The following is a 23,218-nucleotide window of genomic DNA, read 5'->3' as shown; positions in this document are numbered from 1 at the left end:
TTTTAAATTTTTTCTTAATGTTTATTTTTGAGACCAAGAGACAGTGTGAGTCGGGGGGAGGGGCAGAGAGAGAGAGAGAGAGGGAGACACAGGCTCCAGGCTCTAAGCCATCAGCACAGAGCCCGACGCAGGGCTTGAACTCAGTAGTGGTCACGAGATCATGACCTGAGCCGAAGCCGGACGTCCAACCTACTGAGCCACCCAGGTGCCCCACAGCTGACTTTCTTAATGCATACAGAGAGACAAAGTTAAGAGACGGAGGAGTAAGTCCCAAATGAAAGAATAGAATAAAATCACAGCATAAAAGCTAAACAGAATGGAGATGATATGCCTGATAGAGGATGCCATTGAAAGTAATGGTCATGAAGATACTCACTGGACTTGAGAAAAAAGGAGAGGACTTCAGTGAGACCCTTAATACAGAGGAAGAAAACATTTAAAAAATCAGAGATTAATAACTCAATAACTAAAGTTTAAAATATATGAGGAGTAAATAGACTAGAGGAAGCAGGAGTATGGATCAGCAACCTGGAGGACAGAGCAATGGAAAGCAATCAAGCAGAGCAAAACAATAGTGAAAAATGAAAGTAGATTAAGGGAACTCAGTAACACCATGAAGTGTAATAACATTTGTATCCTAGGGAACCCAGAAGGGGAAGAGAGTAAAAAGGTGACAGAAAACTTGTAGATATGATAGCTGACACCTTCTCAAATCTGGAGAAAGAAACCGAAATCCAGATCCAGGATGCACAGAGAGCCCCCAACAAAATCGGCCCCAGGAGACGCACACCAGGATATATAGTAATTAAAATGGAGAAAAAGTAGTGATAGAGAATCTTAAAAGCAGAAGGAAAAGAGAAAACAGTTACATACAAGGGAAACCAAAGCAAAAATAAATGATTGGGACTACAGCAAAATAAAAATCTTCCCAACGAACAATCAAGAAAGCCAAAAGACCAGCTATGAATGGGAGACGGTATTTGCAAATGACACATCTGGTAAGGGATTATTATTCAGAATACATAAAGAACTTCTACAACTCAACACACACTCTCACACACAGTTTAAAAACTTAGCTGAAGAGATGAACAGACATTTCTCCAAAGAAGACATCCAGATGGCCAGCAGACACGTGAAAAGATGCTCATCATCACTCATTATCAGGAAATGAAAATCAAAACCATATTGAGATATCGCCACACACCTGTCAGAATGGTAACAATCAAAAACACAAGAAACAACCAGTGTTGGTGAAAGTGTGGAGAAAAAGGAACCTTTGTCCACTGTCGGTGGGAATGCAAAATGGTATAGCCAGTGTGAAAAACAATACATAGAGATTCATTTAAAAAAAATTAAAGAGGGGCGCCTGGGTGGCTCAGTCGGTTAAGCGGCCGACTTCGGCTCAGGTCACGATCTTGCGGTCCGTGAGTTCTAGCCCCGCGTAGGGCTCTGTGCTGACAGCTCAGAGCCTGGAGCCTGCTTCAGGTTCTGTGTCTCCCTCTCTCTGACCCTCCCCTGTTCATGCTCTGTCTCTCCCTGTCTCAAAAATAAATAAACGTTAAAAAAAAATTAAAAAAAATTAAAGAATTACCATATGATCTGGTAATTCTACTGGGTATTTTCTTAAACAATATGAAAAATGAATTTGAAAAGATACACTTACGTTCATTGCAGCATTATTTATAATAGCCAAATTAAGGCAGCAGCTCAAATGTACATCATTTGATGAATAAAGAGGAAGTGGTGTGTGTGTGTGTGTGTGTGTGTGTGTGTGGTGGAAGATGGGTCATAAAAATATTGCAATCTTGCCATTTGCAACAACATGGATGGATCTAGAAGAGAAAATACTAAGTGAAGTCATTCAACAAAAGGCAAACATAGGGTTTTGCTCCTATAGTTCAAGAAACAAAGAAAAAAACAGACTCTTAACTGTAGAGAACAAACTGATGGTTACTAGAGGTGGATGGGGGAATGGGCAAAAGGGATTAAGAGTAGACTTAAAATGATGAGTAGTGAGTCATATATAGAATTGTTGAATACCTGTATTGTATTTATACCTGTATGTTAATGATACTGGAATTTTAACTAAAAATAATTTTAAAAACATATGGAGATAGTTCTCATTTTAAGGGTTTACTATACCAACATATATTTTGGCACTTTTTAACATTGTAAAATCATATTTTAAAAATACATTTCTCTATAATATGGAACACTTGAGCTCAAAAAAAATCACCTGTGTTACAGTGGGATGTACTGTCATTTTGACTTGGACAGCTGGGTAGATTTTATTCTTCTCTTCATACACAAATTACTGATTTTTTTCTATTTGTATATAGAATGGTAAAAATTATTTTTTACTCCTCTGAGTATATATGAAACAAAACAATTTTATTTCTACTTATAGGTCTCAATTTATTGATGATGCATACCAGGAAGTACTGGATCTGCTACTGCCATTAAATCTTGAGGTGATTGTTGAGCGAAATTTATCTTGGGAGTGGTACCAGGAAGTTCCTTGTTTTAATGTAAATGCTCAGCTAAAGCCCATGGAGGTGAGATTTTTGGATGCTATTTATTTCCGTTTTTAGGCCATTAAAAAAATCCAATTATGATATAGTTGGTTTAAAATTTGTTATTGCTTGGGGTGCCTAGGTGGCTCAGTCAGTTGAACGTCTGACTTTTGATTTCAGCTCAGGTCATCATCTCACAGTCATGGGGTTGAGCTAACAGCGTTGATCCTGTTTGGACTTCTCTCCCTCTCTTCCCGTCTCTCCTCTGCTCTCTCAAATAATAAACTTTAAAATTTGCTCTCTCTCTAATTGTTTTGTTTTCTAGTTGTTTTATTCTGTTTATTGTATTGTCTCCCCACATTTAACCTGATTTTGGATTGTTTGTCATTGATTTTACAGTTTCCCTTGGATTTACGATTCATAATTTCAATCATAGTCTACTTTCCAATAATGTTTGACTGCTTCATGTATAGTATACCTTACAATACTACTGCATCTTTGAAATGCAATCAAAGGAATCCTAGTACAAAAGTGTTAAGTTTTGTGGTGTTAAAATTATTTCCTTGAGGTGATTGAGTATATCAACTTAAAACTCAAAGGGATTTTTTTTTTTACATAATTGCTATTGTATTACAGTTCTTCAGAGAAACATAATCAAAGGGTGTGTGTGTGTGTGTGTGTGTGTGTGTGTGTGTGTGTGTTTACACTTGGTCTGGATGTGGTAGACTGACTTCTTGATGACTCAATTTTAGCCTCTCCCTGACACAGAGGATGAGGTTCAGGAGGGGTCAAACATGTGGTCCCCTGAGGTAGACTGTAACAGTTGTTAACTATTCAGGTGGATCATGAAGACCCAGTTTCATACTGGTTGGTCTGCCCCAGAAGGCAGCTGGGCACTTACAGATGGTCTGTGCATGAGGTACATATTCTATATGCATACCATATATGTAATATCTTGGATAATATTGGACCAAATATCTAGATACTGTGACCTAGCCAAGTTGACACGGAATTAACACAGTTTTCAATACAGATCTTACGTTGGTGCTATTAGGCTAAATTCACAACACATGGGGTTTTGAGTGACTGCATGAGTTCTTTAAGTGGATTTAAGTATCATATTTGACCATTAAACCTCAGCTTTTTATATAAAGTCAGGATATATTTTTTATACCGAGGACTTTTGTTAGGTTCAAAGGAAATAATTCATGTAAAACACTGGACTATTTTTCGTGATGCAAGTCAATATTTTTGATTAAATTGCGTTTGTGAATACAGGTGCTTAGGAACCCAAAAAATGCAGAGTATCTAGGTGAAGGTGAAAGTTGGTTTGAAAGGTTTTAAATTATTAGGTTAATTGGTATATGCCTAACAAAAAACTTTTATTCATAATTTCATTGGAATTGACATCTAATTTCCATATCTCACTAGGTACTAAAAATCACATGGTCATTTAGGGAACTCAGTATTATTCGGTTAGTACAAATATCTAATGCATGAGAAAATTGGCTTGTAGAGGATCAAAACGAAACACTTGGCTTTTCTGTGGAAGAGGGTTTGGAGCTACGTAAAGTAGTGATGTGAAAATGAGCAAATCTTTTCTTCACAGTTCATTCTTAGTCAAGAAGATTTAACGACCATTTTTAAGACATTACACGGCAATGTGTGGTATGAAGAGGGTCAAGGCGCCTCACCTGCAGGAGCGAAAGACGAGCATGGTATTACGCGTGGAGCTGCTAATGCTTCACGCCTTTCGGAAGGTACGTTCTCAACTTCACATTAGCCCTCCCCTCCCCATGTCCAACCCCTCCTTTGCGTCCTGTGTCCTTCTTTCCGTCCTCTACTTTGAGTTTTTGGAAAACAAGATTTATAGATCTGTTTTAAGTTCTCTAAGTCGAGTATCTCTAAATTGTCCGTTAGTAGACGTTCTGGCGATTTTTTTCTTTGAATCAAAATTCCTAATCGTGTTGTGCCAAAATTCGTTAGTATTTATTCTTCTTATACCTACTGCCCTACACGTCCTTTTTTCAGTTTTTCTCACCATCCTCCTCTTTTCCCTTATTTCTAGTGCAGCCTGTGTCCCAGATGGGATATTGTATATTAGTATCAAGATATTAAGGATGTCGAGAGAGAACGGTCACTGATAAATGATGAATTTCAGCAGATATCTGCAAGACAGATAGGTGGAGCAGAGCAGAGGGAAACGTAACTTGGTTGCATCTAATGTTGGGTTTAATGTGCTGTGTGGAACCTGACTGGGTCATAGAGGGCTGGGATGATTCTATGCTTCACAAGAATAAAGTTCACATTCTGGCGTTTTGGGGTATCCTCAAACCTACCTACCTCGAAATGGAACCTACTAGTCTACTAGATCCACTCTTGCAAAGCCCTGAGATAATACACAACGTTTCCAGTCCGGGAAACACAAAAACAACCCTACATTTATAACATTATAGGACACTCTATCCTTATTGAGTAGTATAACCAGTCTAGTCCTTTGCTGTTAAAATATTCATAGTCAGAATAAGGAAATAGCAAGAACCAAAGCATAAAAGAAACAAAGATGACAACTATTTTCTGAGTGAAGGAGAATTAATTGAGGTAACAGAATAGAATGTAAACAAACAGAAAACAAACTCTAATTCATAATCAGAGGATTTTGAGAATATAGAAACTGAATCCTACCATCACGACCTTCCCCCCTCTCAAGATAAGAAAGAGTTCTTGGAACCCAAAAATATGGTGAAATTTTGAAACAGAACAAATGCACTAAGCATGAATTTAAAACGTAAATACTGAGTCGGAATATATAGTTGATGTAAAATCAGCTCCCATGACACTGAGGAAAAATAAACCGTAGAAATGTAAAATGAGATAAAACTTAAGAATGACAGACCTTTAATTACCTTGGGGTGCCTGGGTGGCTCAGTCGGTTAAGTATCTGACTCTTGATCTCAGCTCAGGTCATGATCTCATGGTTTGCGAGATGGAGCCTCACATTGTGCTCTGTGCTGACAGTACAGAGACTGCTTGGGATTCTCTCTATGCCCCTCCCCGCTCGTGCTCACTCGTTCTCTCCCCTCCCCCACCTCCCCATCAAAAGGAATAAACTTCAAAAAAAAATGATAGACCTTTAGTCAAAGGTTGCAATCCAGAATAATAAGTATGTTAGGAGAAGAACTGAGAAGATGGAAGAGAAGAACCTTTGAAAGAAATAATAGAAAACCTCCAGAACTAAATAAATAGTGAAATAAATTCTTGGATTTAAAAAAAAAACCTAACGACTGTCAGGCAGATTGAATAAACAAAGACTGCCCATGCACACGTATCTTTATGAAATGTTAGAACCACAAAGGTAAGATTTATAGTTTCAGAAAAAAAGCAGGCTGTTTATTAGGGGCTTGGAAAAAGAGTTACTGGAATCAGATTACCCTGAGCAAAACTGGATGGGGTGGGGTAGATGGATGATAAAAGACAATGAAGTACTATAGTCATATATCTAAGAAAAATGATTTTGAAGTTAGGATTCTATATATGATCAAACCTTGAAATGTGAAAACACAATAATTCTCAAATTTCTAGTGGCTCAAAGTTTACTTCATTCTCATTCATGAAGAAATTACTTTGAAATATAATCTAGCGAAACAAACAAGGAATCCAGGAAAAAGGAAAACATGGGAATCTGAAAACAATGGGCCTACTCAGGAGTACATTGAAAAGGAATCCCAAAATTATCTGTTTGATTGGGCTAGGAAGTTCTTGGTTTTCATTAAAGGGGAATTCAGAATGCCTTAAGAAAAATTGTAAGAAATGGCAGAATGTCTTTAAAAAAAGAAAAATAGCATGAATTTCATATAGTATATAGAATGAGGGCTTAATTAGGTAAATAAGTGATATTTGGAAAGGAAGACATGCTTTTGGTTCTTAAGAAGGGAGATATCTCTACTATACAGTCTGGGCCAGAAGTAAAGTGGATTTACCTTTTGCATGATTTTGAGCCACTGTTAGAATATGAGAAAAGATTCTTCTTTTTTGAGAGATGGAGTAGTTGTGATATAGCAGTAGAGGAAGTGTTAATAATAAACTATTACTCTCTTCATTGAAAATTATCACATAGCCATAGTTAACACATTGAAGACTTAATTAACTATGTAAGTAAGAATGTAAATGTTATTAACCCTGTTAACATGGAAATGGAGATATAACTGATCAAAGCAGGAAAAGAAGAAGATGGGACGGATAGAGGAAGTGGTGAGGACTTAAAATAGTGGGGAGTGTAAAGATCATGTCCAAAATGAAACAAAAAATAGACATGTGAATATATTACTATTTTAATCATTTTCTTGAAATTTATGCCTACACTGAGGTGGAAGGAATAAGGTAAACACCTCTTAAGTACTCATCAACCCAGTTTCAACAACTAGTATCATGTGACTGTCTTTATTACTGCTGTAACTCTGCTTTTTCTTCCCCCTACTGCCATCCCACTAAATGACTTTAAAGAAAATCTTAGATGGTCTACCTTCAGTTGGTATTTAAGCAGTAAGAACTTTACTTTTTAAATGTAGTCACAGTAACATTGTCACCCCTAAAAACTGGCTATACCCCCTATAAACCATGAAAATATCCTGGTAGGCTTCATTTTCTCCTGATTGTCTCATAAATGCTTTTTTTTCTTTTCATAATGGTAAAGGAACCAATTTGCAAGGATGCTCTAACAACTGTAAATCTGTTGTACCTAATAACAGAGTTCCAAAATGTCTGCAACAAAAATTGACAAAACAAAAGAAATACCCCTATACAGAATCATAGTTGTGTATTTAGCACACCACTCTTAGTAATTAATAGAATATAGACAAAAATCAGAAAGAATATAGAACATTTGAACACTGGTAACAAAATTGACCTAATTGACATTAATATAATACTACATTCAACAATTGCAGAATGTACTTCTTTTAAAAGGGCTCTTAGAATATTCACAAGGATGGACCATCCTGGGAGGCCATAAAATTTTCTGGCCCCATGGAATTAAATTAGAAATGAGTAGAAGTAGGATGTCAGAGAAGCTTGAAATACTTGGGCATTAAACATTTTTCAAATAACCTGTGGGTCAAAAAAGAAAAGATGCGGGGCTCCTGGGTGTCTCAGTCGGTTGAGCGTCCGACTTCAGCTCAGGTCATGATCTCGCAGTTCGTGAGTTCGAGCCCCGCATCAGGCTCCGCACTGACGGCTCAGAGCCTGGAGCCTGCTTCAGATTCTGTATCTCCCTCTCTCTGCCCCTTCCCTGCTCATGCTCTGTCTCCCTCTGTCTCTCAAAAATGAATAAACGTTAAAAAAAAAAATTTTTTTTTTTTAAAAGAAAAGACAAAGGAAAGTAGAAAAGTGTTTAAACGGGAAGATAATGAACCTAAAGCATACCAAAATTTGGGGATGTAACTAAAGCAGTGCTGAAATAATTTTGTAGCTGAAAAGGATTTGATTAGGAAAAACGAGTTTAAAAGATTAAATATTTTGCCTGGAGAAAGTAGAAAAGAGCAAATTAAACCCAAAGTAAATACAAGAGAGCAGTAATACAGGTATGAGTAGAAGTCAGTGGAAGAGAAACAGGTAAATAATAGAGAAAATTGGCAAAGTCAGAGATTATTTTCATTGGAAAAAACTAATGAAATCGATAAACTCTTAGGATGGAAGAAAGAAAGAAAAAAAATTAGCAGTGTCAGAGTTAGATAGATACTGCAGATCACTACCAGGATAATGAGGAAATATTATGAATAATTTTGTGACTGGATTCTACAACTTGTTTGAAATGGAGAAATTACTTGGAAAACACAAAATTGCCAAAACTGACATAAGAAGAAATAAAAAATCTGAGTAGCCCTGTGTCTGTTAAAGGATTTGAATTTCAGTGGTGAATTCTTTGAAATATTTGAGTTAGAAATAATACCAGTGTTACACAAACTTTGCTGGAAAATAGAGGAAGGGGGATCACTTCCTTAGCAATTTTTTAAAGCAAGCATTACTCTGGTAACAAGGAAAAGAAAAAGCCAGTTCAGGAAAAGAATCTCGAGGTGGTTGGTGGCTTATTTGCTTAAGCGTTTGACTCTTGGTTTTGGCTTGAATCATGATCTTGAGTTTGTGGGATTGAGCCCTATGTTGGGCTCTGCGCTTACAGCATGGAGCCTGCTTGGGAAATTTCTCTCCCCCCCCCCCCCCCATAAATAAGCATTTAAAAAAATCACACACCAAATACTTCATGAACACAGATACGGAAATTTTAAACAACATATTAGTATACTGAATCCAACAATAAGGATATAGGATACTTCACCTTGACCAAGTGAGAATTAGCCCAAAATAACAAAGTTGGTTTTAACAGTCAAAAATCAATGAATGTAAATCACCAAATTAACAAAGAAAAAGATTATATCTCAGCAGATGCAAAGAAAGCATTTGACAAAATTCTGTACCTGTTTGTGAAGAAAACTAGAAATATTTAAAAGGCATACTTAATGCTGAAGTGTTAAATTTTTCCCTGTAAAGTAGGCACAAGTTAGAAGTGTCCATAATCATCATACCAGGTCAATTGGTAGTCATTGATAGAGTAATAAGGCCAGGAGAAGGATTAATAGGTCTAAAGAGTAGAAAGAAGTAAAAATGCCTTTGACCACATACCCAGAAAACCCAAAAACAAAGGGTAAAAAAAAAAAAAATACTGCGAAGGAAGAACAAAGATTTATTCTGTGTAATTTCAAAACATGGAATAAACTACAAATCTTGTTAGTATGGCTATTGGCATAACATAAACGGAATAGTAAAACCCAGGAGTCCAGAAAACACACAGATAGAGTCAACTGATTTTCAATGAAGACTAGTCAATAGGGAAAGGATAAACGTTTTAACAAATGGTGCTATCACAACTAGATAATCTAAATGTAGGAAAAATTGAACCTTGTCCCTTTATACCATATATAGAAATTAATTTGAGATGGATGAAAGACCTATGTTTGAAAGCTAAAACTTTAAGCTTATAAAAGACAACATGGGATACCTTCATCAATCATGGGATAGCCAAAGATTTCTTAGGCAGATAGAACACTAATCATGAAAACTTTATAAAGGACACTTCATAAACATTTTCAATTTATACTTATCAAAAGATGGTATCAGATTGTGAAAAGTGAGGCCTCAGTCGGAGATACGTATTCATGATACATGTATATGATGTCATATCTAGAATACCTGATAACTCCTTGAAATTAAGAACTTTAAAAATAAAACCAAAAGAATTACCAAAAAAATTGGATACATGGGAGAGGATACGTTAAATGTACAGTAAGCAGGTGAAAAGGTCCTAATATAGTTATCAGGAAAACTCACCAGATGCAGATGAGTTAGTTTTTAAAAGACTGACAACTCCACATGTTGATGAGAATATGAAACAGCGGAGACGCACATAATGTGATTTGGGAATGTGAATGAGTTGGGAAAATGTTGGGAATGTGAAATACTATAACTACTTCAACAGAGTTTGGCAGTTGACATATATCTACCTTGTAACAAACAATTATGGTCTAAGTATTTATCCTACCCCACTCCAAAATCAGTGCATATATCTACAAAATGACTTATTCAGGAGTATTTGTAGCAGATTGATTCATAATAGCTTAAATCTGGAAACAACCCATATGTTCATCAGTCCTAGAATGGATAAACTATATTTTTTGTAGAATGCATTTTCATAGACTGCAGAAGAAAGAATGACCCTTGCAACAACATGGATGACTCTGAAACATGTTTACTGAAGGAAGCCAAACACGAAAGAGGTTTTACTCTGAATATGACTATGCAGAATTTAAGAACAAACAAAACTAACCTTTGGTGATTAAAAATTAGAATGGTAGGGAGGTTGAGGATTAGCTAGAAAGAGTTACAAGAGAGCTTTCTGGAATGATGTAAATCTTCAGTATCTTTTTTTTTAAATAATTAAACTTTTTTTTTTAAATATGAAATTTATTGTCAAATTGGTTTCCATACAACACCCAGTGCTCATCCCAAAAGGTGCCCTCCTCAATATCCATCACCCACCCTCCCATCCCTCCCAGCCCTCCCAGCCCTCCCACCCCCCCCACCCCCCATCAACCCTCAGTTTGTTCTCAGTTTTTTTTTTTTTTTTTTTTTTTTTTTTTTTTTTTTTTGGACAGAGAGAGACAGAGCATGAACGGGGGAGGGGCAGAGAGAGAGGGAGACACAGAATCGGAAGCAGGCTCCAGGCTCCGAGCCATCAGCCCAGAGCCTGACGCGGGGCTCGAACTCACGGACCGCGAGATCGTGACCTGGCTGAAGTCGGATGCTTAACCGACTGCGCCACCCAGGCGCCCCTGTTCTCAGTTTTTAAGAGTCTCTTATGCTTTGCCTCTTTCCCTCTCTAACCTCTTTTTTTTTTTTCTTCCCCTCCCCCATGGACTTCTGTTAAGTTTCTCAGGATTTACATAAGAGTGAAAACATATATATATTGGCAAAGATGAAGTTAAGCTTTCACTTTTTGCAGATGACATGATATTATACATGGAAAATCCGATAGACTCCACCAAAAGTCTGCTAGAGCTGATGCATGAATTCAGCAAAGTCGCAGGATACAAAATCAATGTACAGAAATCAGTTGCATTCTTATACACTAATAATGAAGCAACAGAAAGACAAAGAAACTGATCCCATTCACAACTGCACCAAGAAGCATAAAATACCTAGGAATAAACCTAACCAAAGATGTAAAAAATCTTCAGTATCTTAATTGAAGTGTTTGTGGCATGGATATATAAAATCTCATTGAATTGTTCTGCTAAGATCTATGTATTTCACCGATGTAAATTTTAACTCAATTAAAAATAAGTTACGTGGTGTGGTGGTACTTGTCTCTGCGGTTGGGTAGAATGAGAATTAGCAAGAGCTGTGTGTTTAGTAAAAACCCATTTAATATATACCATGTACGTAAATGCCTTGGCTCAAAATGTAAAATGCAGGAAAGAATGAATTTTGTTTCCTTCTTTTCAGTGGAACAATTTTTTAAACATCATTTAAGATGATCTTGTTTGGTTTTAGTTTTTTGAAGTAAGTTTGAATATTAAACTAGGTGCCAGGTATTCTAGTAGGAATTTTACACATACTCTTTTACTTAATCCCAAAAACAAACCCAGTGGTTAGTTCTGTTATTCTCATTTTACAAAAATGGAAACAGGAGCATCAGTGTTTAATATTTCCGAGTTACTGCATGGATAGAATCTTAAGCCAGTAGTTACTGAGTTCAGCATCTGAATTTTCTAATATTTTTTTATTTTCTTGAATATCATTATACTATACCTGTTTACTGGATAATTCTCTTAAGCCTATTTTAAGCCTGTTTTAATGACTTCTACTTTTCTTAACTTTTTTGTCCTATAACTTTTCATTTTTCCAAGGAACAACTGTAGTGACAGCTGCTGTGGTAGAAATACATTCACAGGCCTCTCAAGTTAAGACAACGCTAAATATGAGTTTCAAAACTGATTATCTCACCATGGTACTATATAGTCCAAGTCCTGAGCAGGTAAGTTAAGGAAAAAAAGTATTTTCTCGCTTGATGAAAATGATATAGGCGAATACTTATTAAAGTAACAGTTTTCGGGGTGCCTGGGTGGCTCAGTTGGTTGAGCCTTCGACTTTGGCTCAGGTCATGAGCTCGCACTTCCTCACTTCGAGCCCCGCACTGGGCTGTGTGCTGACAGCTCAGAGCCTGGGGCCTGCTTGTGATGCTGTGTCTCCCTCTTTCTCTCTGCCTCCCCCACTCACACTCTGTCTCTGTTGCTCAAAAATAAGTAAACATTTAAAAAATATTAAAAAAAATAAGTTAATATTTCATATGTATTTTGGATTATCTTTTCCTCTGAAAAATGCTACTGATTATTTCATTTTAATAACAAAATTAACTTAACCATTGCCCTCTTAAGATAAGTTTTCTTTCCTGTAGGTAGTGATGTAAAAAAAAAAAAAAAAGTTTTTAAACTAAATGGCTTTTTTGGCCTTTCATTAGCAAGCGCTGTGGAGATAGAGAATGTGGTAGTTCATATCTTAAAATGTGTTAAGACTTTGTTTTTCTGTAAAATGTGTATTGGTTTCCTCTTCCACAGACTTCCTTTACAGATGTTCGTGATCCTGCTCTGAAACTTGCTGAATTTAAGTTGGAGAATATTATAAGCACTGCAAAGATGTATACAGATGACTCAGTATTTTCTTCCTTCTCATTAAAAAACTGTATTTTAGATGATAAAAGACCTCATGTCAAGAAGGCAACTCCTAGGTAACAGTGTGCTTAGTTTTTATTTGAGAAATGTTTGAATTGTTCGACAAAACTTAATCCCAAAGTTGCATGTTTGTTTTCTGGGTACATCCTAAGATCTTCAAAGTTTCAGTTTAGTGGAGTCATGGTTTTCAGCATTGCAAATGGCCTCGTTCAGTTAACGTGCTGTTCTTATGGGATGGTTGATGGAATGGTTCAAAAGAAATAATGCAGTTAAACTCGTTTTTTAAATGAATCTTTTTCCTAAATTATTATTTATCTTTGTAAGTTCTAATGGGAAAACATGAAAAATTGAGAAGACATTTAAGTTCTGCCAATTGCTTAAAGTTACACTTACTAGTTTATGAAACAGTTGTGCTCCAGAAGTTTCTAAGTCTGTTATTTGGAGTACTTTGTGATCTTCCCAAGAGAAATGACTTCAGAATGTTGGTTTGCTGTTAGTAAAATGAATAAGAGGTCTTTTGACTTTTATTGGTGTGTTTGGTTGTTTTTAAGATACTCACAGGAATTGTTATTGTATTTTTCAGAATGATAGGACTGACAGTTGGGTTTGACAAAAAGGACATGATGGATGTAAAGTATAGGAAAGTCAGAGATGGTTTGGTGACTGATTTAGTCCTTCAAGAAATGTATATTTGTGCCAGTGTAGAGTTTCTGCTGACAGTTGCAAACGTCTTTCTTGAGGCCTTCACCACAGGCACGGCTATAGAAACCAGCGTTCAAACATGGACTGCTAAGGAAGAAGGTTAGTTATTGGCTAAAATATTTAATATATGTATTATTGAAATGCTACAATAGCACTTACTTGATTATCTGTCTAGATGATGAGGCTAAGTGAATTAATAAAGTAAAATATTTTTCAGAGGTAAGTGAAAAACTTAAATGTGTTTTCCTGTAGGATGTGCAGTTTGTGTATTTTTCTACATATAAATATATATTGGGTTCAATAATTAAGGGACCTATATTAGAATAAGCAAATATGCTTCTCTACAGGCAGTAATTTAAAAGAATTTTTTTGACAAAAACAAGCAGGAGGAGTAATGAACCAACTATTCCTTTTCATATTTAAAGACAGTATTTTTACTTAATGTACTCTTTTATTTTTGTTATTTTTACAGCTCTCCATTATCATTTACATATGTGGCTCATTGTGGTGTAGCGGAAGGAGTGCCAAGTTGAGAGTCAGAGATTGGGTTAGCTCCCAGCTCTGCCATGAAAGGGTTTTTCCCCCACATTTAAAAATGCTCTTAAGACTATACATCTTCAACTTTTATACTAAAAGAATTACAGTAGATTCCTTTGAGATCTAAGATTCTTGTATTTTTTTCCTTGGAATGAAAAAACCATTTTCTCACAAGTAACAAGTTTTTCCATAAATAATCTGTATAACAAATATATAGAAATATTTTGAAATGTGAACTTATTTTGTTCCTATTTAGTACCTGTACAGGAAAAAGAGAAGTGGGAAGTTAATATTATTATTAAAAATCCTGAAATTGTGTTTGTGGCTGATATGACACGAAGTGATGCTCCTGCCTTAGTCATTACAACACAATGTGAAATTTGTTGGAAAGGTGACCGTGAGAACAGTACAATGACTGCTGCCATTAAAGATCTTCAAGTGAGAGCATGCCCATTTCTTCCAGTCAAGAGAAAAGGCAGAATCACTACGGTGAGTTTACTCTTTCCTTATCTGCTTAATTGTAAACTATTTCGGATTTAGCCATATGCCTCTTTAGAAAACTACTAACGTACTTCTCAGCCTTTTTCTGTAAAATACCTTTCTTTCTTCTTGAAGAGCCTAGTCTAGATTATTATTACACAAGCTTTGAAGCTCTTTTTCATTCCCCAGTTGCTCCACAGTGTTGTATGTATTTGTGGGAATAGTCTCACCAACAAGTTGTTTTCGTCGGGATGCTTCTCGGAGACCTCATGCTGGCTTTCTGACCACGTCAGTTTCACACTGCTTTTAGCTCTTTGAGACTTTCTACCAGTCATTTGCTATGTTGTATATGTTTTATTATCTTTAATTTTTTTTCTCCCATCTGGACACTTTTGCTCAGATAGATGTTTTCTTTTTTTTTTTCTTTTTTCCCTGTGATTTATTTGAACCTTGAGCCATTTGCTTCGATATACGTTCACATTTATGTTTTACTCTGTGGTAGCCTCTTGGCCTTCCACTCTTCATAACTGAGGAAAGTCCGTTTCTGCAAAGACATCTTTTTCTTTCTTTCTTTTTTTTTTTTAATGTTTATTTATTTCTGAGATAGAGACATAGCATGAGCAGGGAAGGGGCAGAGAGAGAGGGAGACACAGAATCCGAAGCAGGCTCCAGGCTCCGAGCTGTCAGCACAGAGCCCTACGCAGGGCTTGAACTCAAACCGTGAGATCATGACCTGAGCCGAAGTTGGACGCTCAACTGACTGAGCCACCCATAGATGTCGCCCCTAAAGACACTTTTTCAAGTTAACTATTACTCCTAGTACTCGTATAAAACACAAATTGTGTAGGCTTCTACAAGGAGTAGTAGAAGCATAAATGTTCTTAATAGTCAACATAGAAATATAAACTGTAATTTTGTGTTAAGTCAATACATATATGGCAATTAGGATACAGGCGAGTTTCTTTTCTTAGTTTGCAAGGCTGATGGCTCACCACTAACAAAAGAGAGGAAACAACAACTGGAGGGCAAGGTGATTCTCTTTTGTGTTATAATTTAGAAATTTTACATATATTTTTTCTATTTACATCTGTTTGGCCTTGTTAAAAGATAAAATCCAACCAGGGAAATTTGAAGATATAATTGGCTTTATTAAGCATTTCATGAATTTGGCTGCATCCCATCTAGCAAATAGAAAGAAGTTCCTAGGAGTTATATAAAATGGAAGGTTTTTTTTTTAACAGGAAGGAGAATGGAGCAGGGAAGTTGTTCACAAAAGAAAGGATTGTTTCAGACAAGGTCATATTTCTTTAAAAGAGAGGGGCTTGTTGGGTAGATTAACTCCTCTTCCTTTTGGGGATGGAGAAGGGTCCACATGACAGATTACCTCATTGGTACAGACCAAAAACTTCCTGATTAAGACAAAATTTGGGGGGGGGGGCTGAAACTGCAGTTAGGTTAGGTATTAAGCCCTGGTTTACCGATTTAGCCTAGCATAAGTAAGTGACTTCATCTTGATCCTGTGGTTTTTCCTTTTATTACCAGCTTGAACTTAGTTGTAGGACCACACTTCTCTTCAAAAAGGACTGGAGTGTGTGCTCTTTTTTCCTGAGCTACCTTGTGCTCACCTGAAACTTCTATTACTGTAGGAGAGAAAAGGAGATACAAGGTGACAGTTAGAGGTCTTGCCCTATTGGTCACTCAGAGGTTTTTTCCTTTGTCCACATGTATAATTCATAGTTGCCTTTTCTCATCCAAAGAACATCTCCATCTCTTCCTTAAGGGGTACAAGTTCAAAGTCCAGGATCTTTGGGTGATAGTTTTTTTTTAGTGACTTCTCTCTTTTAGACTATCTATTAGCTAACAGACAAATAATCTATTGCTTTTCAGCAAGCACTCCATCACCACACACACAAATACCACATACTGGTGGTGTAAGGACAGGGTAGTTGCGGTTCAGAAAAAGAAAGAATGGGAACACTTGGTAGTCACTTATCCTTAACAACTGTCATATCCTTCTGAGTGGGAATGTGAAAACTTGCAGCTCCTATAGTGGAGTCCGGTTCCTGGGAGAGCATGTGTTGTGCCTTCCATTTGACTCTCATGGAAGAGCATTGCTGTCTTTTTCTCAGATGGCTCTGGCCTTCCCCTTTGAAAGAATTTTTTTTTTTTTTTTTTTTTTTTTTTTTTTTTTGCCATTATTCTCTGTAGACACTTCTGAGGTGGCTATTGTCTTTTTTGGGGGAACCCCACAGTTGTCACAGCTTCCTCCTGAGTTGGTTACTCAGCAGTTGAATAACAGGGTTTTGCATCACAGATAATGGTTTCTTTGGCAGTCCTTCATTCCTTGAACATTTCGTTTACATCTGGGTAGTTCCAGGTAAAAGCAGCCGTAACCAAAGCATGCATTCATTCACTTACTGTACAAAACTCCTGTTTTACTTACTGATCTTTATATTCTGTCTATTCTGCCTCCATCCTGATTTAGTAAAGGCTACTTTAATAATAGGTGTGGGCAAGGGGGACAAGCACCATCTGTAATCTAATTTTTTTGTTATTTTTGCCATGGGCTAGTTCCATATTTGATTTTAACAAAAACTGCTAGAGAAAGACTAGGAGTGCAGTCTTCTCTCTCGCTGAGGCTCCTCTTTAGAGCCGGAGTCTCCTCAGTGGTTTCCTGTCTCTCATAGGACTTTGCAGACAGCAGAATGAAGGAGCTAATACAGAGCAACATTCTAAATATTCCAAGCCTGTCTGGCTGAAGTCAGGTTTTTTTTCCCAGAGTACGTTGTCTGCCTTCCTAGGTATCACCAGTAGCAGTCTTCCCAGATATTTTGCTATGGCATTGTTAAAGTCGTCAGCTTTGTATTTTTGTAGCTGGGGTACAGGGGGGCAAGAGCACCTGGCCCTGGGGTCCCAAATAGACCAGGTTTGGCCAATCGCTGCTGACAGAATCCAAAGGCAGAGAGACAGTGGTGGTGAAACAGGAAAGGAATTTATTTCAGTGAGGCCAACACGGGGAAGACAGCAGACTAATAGCTCAAAGACTGTCTCCAAAGTACCGAAAATGGGTCTAGATTTATACAAGGAGAATGTGCGTTGGGGAGCCTGGATGGCTCAGTTGGTTGAGCATATGACTCTTGATTTTAGCCCGGGTCATGATCTCATGATCTGTGGGATTGAGCCTCACGTCAGGCTGTGGGTTGGCAGCAGGAGCCTGCTCAGGATTCTCTCTCCTCCTTTCCTCTACCCCTCCCCTGCTTGAGTGCGCATTGGTGCACAATACGCTTGCACACTCTCTCTGAAAATAAAAGAATAAACTTCAAAAAAATGTGGGGCAAAGGTTTGTGGGTGTGAGCAGGTGGGCAGTAAAGGTCAGGTGGACCATTGTCTTGTGGTCAGTCACATGGGGTCTTGCTGGCTTAGGGCAGTCCTTATTGCTTGAAGGGTAGTTTCGGCTCCCATCAGGGGATGCTTTGCCCATCGGGTCTGTGGCCTGTGTTAAGTAATAAGCTGTAAAGAAAAACTTAATCAGTTAGAAAGTACAGACTAAGGTCACAGTGGAGGTAGTTGAAGGCCTCTTTCATTTTGAAATATCCCTTGTCCATTCAATTGGCAAATCAGTCACAGATATTTTGAACTTTGCTGAAGTGCCAATTTCTCTGAATGAAATTCTGTGCTTAGTTAGGATATTAATTAGGTGCTGTAACAAGCAGTACCTCCCCAAAAGTAGCTAAAGCATGGCTTAACTACATTTAAAAGATTGTTTCCATCTTCTTGTTCTGCTATTCTAGGATGTAATTTAATCTGCTTATTCAAGGAAACAGATTTTTTCCTCTGAGTTCCATTCTGCTGACCATTTAGAAATTGCTGACCACTCCACTCTACTTAGCAATAAGCTTCTGCTTAGTATATAACTAATTTGACAAATAATTAGAAGGTAAATCACCTCCAAATTTTGAGATAACTCCTCTGCTCCTTCCCCCCCCCCCCTTGGGAACTTTGCAGGGTTACCTTGGTAGCTTGCTTATACTTCCAAGCAGATGTTTTTAACATGACTTTCAACTTGTAGATGGATTTCTACTCTGCCACAAGTGGCTTCCTTCATAGATGGAAATTGAAGTATAGAAAAGGATGGGGCACTTGGGTGGCTCAGTCTTTTAAGTGTGCAACTTCGGCTCAGGTCATGATCTCTTGTTTTTTGAGTTCTCACCCCGTGTCGGGCTCTGTGCTGACAGCCCAGAGCCTGGAGCCTGCTTCAGAATCTGTGTATCTCTCTCTCTGCTCCTCCCCTGCTCATACTCTGTCTCTCTCCCTCTCAAAAATCAGTAAACATTAAAAAGGAAAAAAAAAAAAAGTATTGAAAAGGAGATCTTTAGCTGGGTAACCATGTCTTAAGTGAAACTTCTGTGATTTGGGAGGATTTTGAAAAGTGTATTTATGGCCAGCCAGCAGTTTTGGCCACATACATTTGGATAAGTTGTAGTTAGTGGAACTTTAATTGATACTGTATTTATTTAATATTAAAGTTTATTAATCTAGTATTTTTTTTTTTTTAACATTTATTCATTTTTGAGAGAGAGAGAGCACGAGCGGGAGAGGGGCAGAGAGAGGGAGAGGGAGACACAGAATCCACTGCAGGCTCCAGGCTCTGAGCTGTCATCACAGAGCCTGATGCAGGGCTCAAACCCACTAACCACAAGATCATGACCTGAGCCAAAGTCAGATGCCCAACCAACTGAGCCACCCTGGCACCCCAGTTTCTTAATCTAATATTAATTGGGGTCCATAGATGCTTATTAAAACTTCATGAACCTTGTAAAGTGCTGTATGCATGGATTTTTAAAAATGAGAATTTACTTTTCAAAGGATACACAATACCAAATTTTTAGAAGTTTTAACAGATTGGATATTCTCATCTTTGCTCCTTGTAGAGTATAAATTTATATTTGTTTGACTTTATTTCACCCATAAGATTTTATAATTTTTGAATAAATTCCTAAATCGTAATAAAAGCTAAATCATGATCCAAATTTTGAATTTATATCATAACAAATGTCTGTAAGGTTTTTTTTAAGTTTTTATTCAAATTCCAATTAGTTAACATACAGTGTAATATTGTTACAGGGGTACAGTGTAGTGATTCAACACTTCAACAACACTCGGTACTCATCACAAGTGCACTCCTTAATCCCCATCACTTATTTAACTCACCTCCCCACTGCTAACCATTGGTTTGTTCTTTGCAGTTAAGAATCTGTTTCTTGGTTTGCCCCCTCTCTCTTTTTTTTCCCTTTGCTCGTTTGTTTCTTAAATTCCACAGATGAGGAAATCATAGGGTATTTGTCTTTCTCTGACTGACTTATTTCACTTAGCATAATTTTATGGCTGGGCTGTCAGCTTTTTAAAGTGAATTTGTGTTATTCTATAACTTCACTAGACTTGTTACCTATTCTAGTATTTTTAATTATGTTAGGTTTTCTAAAAATTACCTGCAAAAGTAACATTCTTTGTTCCTTAAATGACAATAATGACTCATCCTCATTGCATTCCCATTTTTAAGTTATTACTATATTACTATAATTTTAATATTTGCTTGTGAATTTATACATATAACCTTGAGATGTTGAAAATTTTCCATATCTAATTTTGAAAGAATCTTAATCATGAATAAGTGTGGAATTTTATTTTTTTAAGTTTAATTTTTTATTTTGAGAGCGAGCACTGGAGGGGCAGAGAGAGAGGGAGATAGAGAGACTCAAGCAGGTTCCATCACTGTCAGCGCAGAGCATGGTGTGGAGCTTGAACTCACGAACTGTAAGATCATGACCTGAGCTGAAACGGAGTTGGATACTTAACCAACTGAGCCTCCCAGGTGCCCCATATATGATATTTTATTGAGTGCTTACTATCTGCTGAGAAAAGCATAATAGTTTTTATTATTCTTATAATAAATAACATTAATAGTTTTTCCTATAGCATGTGAGCCTTACATTTGTGGGAAAAATACCCCAAACTGGAGACTATTTTAATTTGTTCTTCTGTTTTGTTAAAAGTACCTTCGTGGACTCTATAATAAAAGCCTGTAACTCTCCTGGAAGAGTAGCTGGGGGAGGCTTCTCAGCAGAAATGACCTTTATGCTGATGCCTGTAGGATGAGTAGGTATTATCTAATTCACCTGCATCAGGAGCATGTTTCAGGGTAAAGGGATAGCATATGCAGAGAACCTGGGTTCCAGAGAGCACAAGTTCCCACCCCACACCTACTCGCACACCAGCATCTGTACTCTTATACTCTGCCTTTTTCTCTTGTTATTCAGTTCTTCAGTGTGAGGCAGTCCTTCCCACCACCAAGATAAGGTTTGTAAAGTGGAGAATTTATGGTGAACTCTTACAGGTTTTTGTAGATGTTGTGTAGCTTAAGATTGCTCCTGCAAAGGGGAAGCAGTAGCAGCAGGAAAGTCTTTTCGTGTAAGACTGGGAGCAGTTTGGTGAGAAAGAAGGAAAGAGAAAAAAATGATAGAAATACCCCTGAAATCACAGTGGATATGGTTGGAGACAAATACTAGTAGGAAAACAATTCCATTTTACGAACTGTTTCTGCATCATTAAATTAATCTATATGGACTGAATCGTGGACAACTTGACAGTAATGTTTTGGCATGAACACCTTTACTGTTAATGACCAGCTGCATTTTTAGTCTTCAGTAACTAGACTTGAAAATAAAGGAATTGGGCAAGGATCAACGTATACCTTCGTATTTATTTTGGGAAAGGGCTATTAAAAAATTTCCGAATTCTAGAGAAACTTGTATATGTATGTATCATGGTATTTTTTTGGTTTTGTTTTGTCTTCCCTAAGGTGAAGAGATAACACAAATTTTATATTGAAAATCTTGGATCATGTATTATAATGTTATCATTCCTGTTTGTGAAGTTTAAAGACGTAATATACTGAATGTTAAAGTCGTGTACCAGTTGTTCCTAATGATTTTATTAGAATAGTGGTAGTTTTTCTTTTTTTGGTGTGTGTTTGTTTATTTTGAGAGAGAGAGAGGTAGGGAGAGGGCTGGGCAGACACTGAAGGGAGGGAGAGAATCCCAAGCAGGCTCCACATTGTCAGCGCAGAGCCCAACACAGGGCTCAAACTTACAAACCGTTAGATTGTGACCTGAGCCAAAACCAAGAGTCAGACACGTAACTGAAGGAGCCACCCAGGTGCCCCTAGAATAGTGGTAGATTTTAATGTGATTTCTTTGGGAAATGGTTTAGGATGTCAATTTTTCTTCCTGACTTATTCTTCATTATTAGTGTAGGCAGAATTCTAAGATGGCCCCCAAGATTTCTATTCCCTGTTGCATGTGCCCAGTATGGTTTTCTCTTGAGTGTGGATAGATTTAATAACTATAATTAAGTCACTAATTAGTTAACTTTGAGTTAATCAAAGAGAGATTCTGGGTGAGCCTAACCTAATTTTTAAAACGTGAAACATGAGAAGAATGTTTTCCTATTGGCTTTAAAGGAGCAAACTGGGGAGAAGGCAACATGGCAAGAACCTGTGAGTGACCAGTAGGAGTAGAAGGCAGTCCCTGGCCGACAGCCAGCCAGTAAATGGAGATCTCAGTCATAGGGCCGCCAAGACAGGAATTTTACCAGCGACCTGAAGGAGTCTGGGAGAAAATCTTTACCTGGTCAAGCCTTCAGATGACATAACTGGCTGGCTGACCCCTAATTTCAGCAAGATTCCTAACCCATTAAAACAGGGAAATAATAAATTTGTGTTAAGTTGCAAAGTGTGTAGAAATTTGTTATGCAGCAATAGGAAACAAGCAGTTAATCTATAAAATATGGGAGTGGCAGGGGTGCCTGGGTGGCTCAGTCTGACTCTTCATTTTGGCTCTGGTCATGATCTCATGGTTTGTGAGATAAGCCCTGCACTGGGCTCTGTGCTGACAGTGCGGAGCCTGCTTGGGTTTCTCTATCTCCCCCTGTTTCTGTCTCTTGTTTCCCGTGCAGGTGCCTGTGCACGCTCTCTTTCTCTCTCTCAAAAATAAGCATTAAAAAAAAAAAATGTGTTAGCAGCTTCGGAACTGGGGAGCATGCAGAATCTGGAGGAATTTGAAGGAGAATGGTAGAGAAAGCCTCAAGTGTGTTGAACAGACTCTTTTTGAATATGCTGCCCAAAGGGCCTATAAAGAAGGTGAAAGACATGTTATTGGAAGCTAAAAGGATGGCTTGAGTTATAATACAAAGAGCTTTGCAAAACTGTGTCTTGTGTTGTCTGGAAAGCAGAACTTATGAGTGGAAAACATGGAGCTATATATATATAGCTAAGGAGATTTCTAAGCTGCCTGATTTGAAGATGTTGGCTGCTTTCTTTTTTCATTTTTTAATGTTAATTGATTTTCGAGAGAGAGAGACAAAGAACACAAGCAGGGAGGAGGGGAGGGCAGAGAGAGGGGGAGACACAGAATCCAAAGCAGGCTTCAGGCTCTGAGCTGAAAGCACAGAGCCCAACGCGGAGCTTGAACTCACCAACTACAGGATCATGACCTGAGCCGCAGTCAGATGCTTAACAGACGGAGCCACCCAGATGCCCCAATGTTGCCTGTTTTCTTACTGTTTATAGTAAAATGCTAGACCAGAGGGATAAATTGAGGAAGAACAGTTAAAAAGAACCCGAACTTCATGATTTTGATAATTCCTTAG

At 37.5% G+C, this 23,218-nt stretch overlaps 1 protein-coding gene across 4 annotated transcripts in view; it reads left to right on the top strand.

Annotated features, from left to right (window-relative positions):
* VPS13A (vacuolar protein sorting 13 homolog A) overlaps positions 1 to 23,218 on the top strand; it is a 253,825-nt gene that overhangs the window by 132,176 nt on the left and 98,431 nt on the right. For all 4 annotated transcript variants that reach the window (XM_058695652.1, XM_058695655.1, XM_058695653.1 and 1 more), the window contains 6 exons: positions 2,408 to 2,555; positions 4,123 to 4,273; positions 11,972 to 12,099; positions 12,680 to 12,849; positions 13,377 to 13,594; positions 14,289 to 14,521. In XM_058695652.1, coding sequence (XP_058551635.1) covers positions 2,408 to 2,555; positions 4,123 to 4,273; positions 11,972 to 12,099; positions 12,680 to 12,849; positions 13,377 to 13,594; positions 14,289 to 14,521 — 1,048 coding nt within the window. The remainder of the gene's footprint in view (positions 1 to 2,407; positions 2,556 to 4,122; positions 4,274 to 11,971; positions 12,100 to 12,679; positions 12,850 to 13,376; positions 13,595 to 14,288; positions 14,522 to 23,218) is intronic.

This window comes from Neofelis nebulosa, chromosome 12 (assembly GCF_028018385.1).
Source record: "Neofelis nebulosa isolate mNeoNeb1 chromosome 12, mNeoNeb1.pri, whole genome shotgun sequence".
In the NCBI taxonomy this organism is placed as follows: Eukaryota; Metazoa; Chordata; class Mammalia; order Carnivora; family Felidae; genus Neofelis; species Neofelis nebulosa.
The sequence above is the reverse complement of the archived record's forward strand: the minus strand, read 5'-3'. Positions and strand labels throughout refer to the sequence as shown.